The sequence below is a fragment of the Phytophthora parasitica genome (assembly GCF_000247585.1).
Source record: "Phytophthora parasitica INRA-310 unplaced genomic scaffold supercont2.72, whole genome shotgun sequence".
Taxonomy (NCBI): domain Eukaryota; phylum Oomycota; class Peronosporomycetes; order Peronosporales; family Peronosporaceae; genus Phytophthora; species Phytophthora nicotianae.
Genome location: NW_008649058.1, coordinates 287,446 through 289,369, shown reverse-complemented (window position 1 = coordinate 289,369; position 1,924 = coordinate 287,446). Strand labels below are relative to the sequence as shown.

General features: G+C 49.6%; 1 protein-coding gene across 1 annotated transcript in view; it reads left to right on the top strand.

Annotated features, from left to right (window-relative positions):
• Nucleotides 1–160: 160 nt before the first annotated feature.
• The window catches only part of PPTG_24175 (hypothetical protein), a gene marked incomplete at its 5' end in the record, with an annotated part of 6,992 nt that continues 5,228 nt past the window's right edge, over nucleotides 161–1,924 (top strand). The window contains 3 exons of the mRNA XM_008915585.1: nucleotides 161–243; nucleotides 327–1,211; nucleotides 1,288–1,851. Coding sequence (XP_008913833.1) covers nucleotides 161–243; nucleotides 327–1,211; nucleotides 1,288–1,851 — 1,532 coding nt within the window. The remainder of the gene's footprint in view (nucleotides 244–326; nucleotides 1,212–1,287; nucleotides 1,852–1,924) is intronic.

Genomic DNA, 1,924 nt, shown 5'->3' with positions numbered 1-1,924 from the left:
ATGCTACTCGGCTGGCCATGGCTTGAACAAGTGAACCCTGACATCGACTGGACCAACCGAACAATATCGTTTCGCAGTGATACACAGTCGTCCGTTGTGTCCTTCAGGCAGTGCCTACGACACGCCCCAGCTCGAAAAGCAGGTCGACGACGTCTCCGAAATGGCCACAGTACTCGGGATGATGATGCTCTCCAGCAGTTCTACATACATCATGACTTCGACAGTGCACAAGGGTCAACTCGCGTAGTACCTGCGAAAAAGCTGAAGAAACTACTGCGAGAAGAAGACAACGAATTTTGCTCCGTGATTCAACATGATCCTGACAGTTCTAAGGCCGATCATCAATTGGCACAAGACTGGGAGGCACTCAAAGGACACCCAGCCGAACAATTGCTGCTTCGCTACAAGGATGTAGTTTTCCGCTCTCAGCTCCCAACGATACCACCAACTCGTTCTGATGACATACGAGCTGAGATCGAGCTAGTCGACGACACTCCTGTAGCTCGAAAGCAGTTCAGACTAAGTGAGGAGATGAAAAAGGCGATTCGAGACTGGACCGACGAGATGTTGAAAGCTGGAATCATACGGCCCTCAAAGTCACCGTACGCGGCACCGACATTCTGCGTGAGAAAGGCAGTTGGTTGGCGTGTGGTTCATGATTTCCGAGGCATCAACGTAAAAATCCGCTTGCCCTCGACGCCTGTACCCCGAAAGGAAGATATTTTTGATGCAATGCGTCGTGGCAAGATGTTCTCAGCCATGGACCTGCTATGGGGCTTCTTTCAAGTCCGCTTACGAACCGAAGACATCCCTTACACCGCCTTCACAACGCCGAATGGGCTTTTCGAGTATTTGGTCACCCCAATGGGCCTCTCCTGTAGTCCTGCTGCGTTCAATCGCCTGATCCAGAAAGTTTTTGCCGATCAGAGCAGCTTCTGCAAGGCATATTTTGACGATTTGTTTGTCTACCCCGAGACAAATCATGTGGAAGATCACCTTGTTGCCCTCGAAAAGGTTTTAGAGAGGTGCAAGGCAGAACAACTTTACGTCAAACTCTCGAAGTGTACATTCTGTGCATCAGAAATTCCTTGTCTGGGCGATTTCATCGGTAGTCGTGGTATTCGGATGGACCCCGACAAGATAAGAGTGATCCAGAATTGGCCTACGCCTCGCTCAAAACGTGAACTCCAGTCGTTCCTCGGCACCAGTGTGTATGTACTCAAGTACTGCCCAGATTTTGCAGAATTATCCGCGCCTCTCACTGAGTTGATTAAGGGAAAAAATTAGAAACGAGCAGCTCCAGTTCAACGAGCAGCACCGAAAGTGCTTTGAAGAACTCAAGCGTAGACTATCGCAACCGCCAGGTCTCGCTCATCCTGACTTCGATCGAATGTTTTGCGTGAAAATGGATGCATCAGACTTCGCTGTAGGAGGATACTTGTACCAGCTTGATGACGAAGGTGGAGAACAAATTATTGCTTATGGCGGCAGAAAGCACAGCGAAGCGGAACTGAAATACCCAACTCGCGAAAAAGAGCTTCTCGTAGCTCTGTTTGCAATGCGCACGTGGCATGTGTACTTAATTGATAAACCTTTCATGATCAACACGGACCATCGCATACTGGAAACGAGTCTTCAGCAGAAAACGTGTTCGCAGCGGCTGGCAAGATGGCTCAACGAGCTTGGAATGTACCAACCGTTGTTTAAATGGATCAAAGGGGACACTAACGTGGTAGCTGACTTCAGCTCTCGCAATCCCGACTGGAAGCAGGACTCAACCGCTATTTCTCTCGCTGCACTATTAAAACACATCAGTAACGGCAACGAGAGCAGCGGTGTCGCAACCCACTTGTACGCAAGCCAGCATCACGAGCCATCTCGCATCATACAAGACAAGTGTGTCGAGCTGTACCAGAGTGACGAT